The sequence below is a fragment of the Dendroctonus ponderosae genome, unplaced genomic scaffold (genome assembly GCF_020466585.1).
Source record: "Dendroctonus ponderosae isolate FM_Combo_2020 unplaced genomic scaffold, Dpon_F_20191213v2 Dpon_F_20191213_7, whole genome shotgun sequence".
NCBI classification, from domain to species: domain Eukaryota; kingdom Metazoa; phylum Arthropoda; class Insecta; order Coleoptera; family Curculionidae; genus Dendroctonus; species Dendroctonus ponderosae.
Genome location: NW_026018916.1, coordinates 2,322,745 through 2,324,877, shown reverse-complemented (window position 1 = coordinate 2,324,877; position 2,133 = coordinate 2,322,745). Strand labels below are relative to the sequence as shown.

General features: G+C 46.5%; 1 protein-coding gene across 7 annotated transcripts in view; it reads left to right on the top strand.

Moving 5' to 3' along the window:
- Positions 1–1,993, top strand: part of LOC109539264 (organic cation transporter protein) — a 23,411-nt gene extending 21,418 nt beyond the window's left edge. For all 7 annotated transcript variants that reach the window (XM_019906907.2, XM_019906914.2, XM_019906912.2 and 4 more), the window contains 3 exons: positions 653–962; positions 1,015–1,344; positions 1,396–1,993. In XM_019906907.2, the coding sequence (XP_019762466.1) occupies positions 653–962; positions 1,015–1,344; positions 1,396–1,587 (832 nt within the window). In that variant the 3' untranslated portion in view covers positions 1,588–1,993. The remainder of the gene's footprint in view (positions 1–652; positions 963–1,014; positions 1,345–1,395) is intronic.
- Positions 1,994–2,133: the final 140 nt, after the last annotated feature.

The following is a 2,133-nucleotide window of genomic DNA, read 5'->3' as shown; positions in this document are numbered from 1 at the left end:
TTTAATGTTTTCCGTCCCCTTTTTGCTCATATCTCGGAGGTAAAATGAGCAAGAACGCTCATTTGTACATCATTCTAGACAGAAATAAATCGCCTTTTTAGAAAGTGAACCATGGATGGGGAAATGTTGGCAGTTTTTTCAAAAAATGCTTGAATTCAAAAAGTTTTAGATTTGCGTAGCTTTTTTTTGATTTGCAAAATCCACTAGTTTTGACCCAGAAAGCGAAATTTGAATATCACACACTTAGGTGCAAGATTATGCCAAATAATGCGTTATAACAGTGTGTGGACTGCGATCCGTTCGTGTGCAGTCTGTGGGCCGATGCGTTTTCGTCCGAACTCGTGCGAAAAGCAGCAATTCCAAATTTATTTCATAATTTTGAGCGGAAAATCCCTTGAAATTGTCAGCACTTTTAAGGGAAACTTTAGAAAATTGAGCATTCAGAAGAGATTGCTCTCTTCCTCTTTTTTGGCATGCGTTTTTACTGCTTTCGACCCCGGTAGTCTCCCCATTACGGCCATTTGGAGATTTCAGTTTTCGAAAACATCGACCTCCACTGCACCAAAAAAAAAAAAAAATCACATGCGAGTTTCCACACGCTTAGCGGCCAAAACCCGTTCTTTTCGCATTAACATCCTGATGGCATTTCCAGGTTCATTCTCCCCGAATCGCCTCGATGGCTTCTGGCGCTGGGCCGCACGAAAGAGGTGCTCAAGATCCTGGAAGATGCGGCCCGGTTCAACAAGAAGGAACTGCCCGCTAATCTGGACAAATCGCTGGTTCCGCTGGCCAACTTGGATCAGCAGGAGAACCAAAACGTCGGCGTCCTGGATCTGTTCAAAACGGCCGCGATGAGGCAAAAAACCCTCATTCTGTGCCTGATTTGGTTCGGCGTCTACTTGGTGTACTACGGCCTGGTACTCAATCTCGGCAACCTCGGAGGGGACTTGTACGTGAACTCTGTAAGTAATATCCTCATTTGGTTCAACCCCAGTTGAACTGCGCGATTTTTAGGTCTTGATCGGCATAGTTGAGGTGCCAGCAGTGGCTCTGAGCATCCTCATTCTGATCAAAGGCGGACGCCGTTGGCCTCTGGCCCTAACTATGATTGTTTCGGGCATTTTCGCCGCTCTGGCCATTCCAGTCTCCTGGATATCAAACGACATGCAGTGGCTCATCACCACTTTCATGATGACCAGCAAGTTTTGCATCAGCTCGTCTAATGCCATCATGCCAGTCTACACGGCCGAACTCTACCCGACCATCATCCGGAACATTGGGGTTGGCGCTGCTAACGTGCCAGCAGGAATCGCTCTGATGCTGGTTCCATATTTGTGGGAATTGGTGAGTTTTGTGCCGGTGGGTTTGCCGGGTTTTCACTCGGTGCTGTTGCAGACTGGCTTGCACAAGTCGCTGCCGCTGCTGGTGATTTCGATATTTGGAATCGTTGGAGGCGCCTCGGTGCTGTTCCTGCCGGAAACTGGCCTCCAACCGTTGCCCGACACTCTCGATGGAACTCCTGCGGCCAAAGTCAGCGCCTCCCACAATGGGGAGGTGAAGAAGATCAACAACAACCATTGCACGTAGATAGGAGCACTCGAATACAGGTCTTCGTTAAAAGAAGATCTTGCACGACAATCTCGCGATACTCAAGCTGGTTTTTCGTTGCAGACGATCTACTTAACGCTCGCTTGCGTATTTCGAGCGTCATTTTTGTATGTTTTGTACTTAAGGTCGGATTAACTTGGGGCAGGGCCCGGGGCTACGATCCCTGCAGCGGCCGCAATATAGATCTTACCGAGGCTCGGGGCTAAAGCCCCCGTAGCGCCCCCCTAGATCGAGCGCTGTAGCTACGCATTTAAGGGAGCAAATTGTTTGTGTTACACGTACGCGAACTAGTTCTTAGAGTATTTTTGTGTAAATTGTAAAAATGTATTTTATTTATTTTTTATATATTTGTTAAAGGTAAGAAATAAACAGTAGTTGAAATGTTGCCATTCTTTAATCCCAAGATTCCTTCTCAACGCCGAAATCCATGAAATTTTCAGCACTTTTGGTGTCTTTTATAGCGTGTGCGAGTTTCAAGTTGGTGTCTGCTCTAATTTGGAAGTTAGGAATTTTTGAAACAAAGGG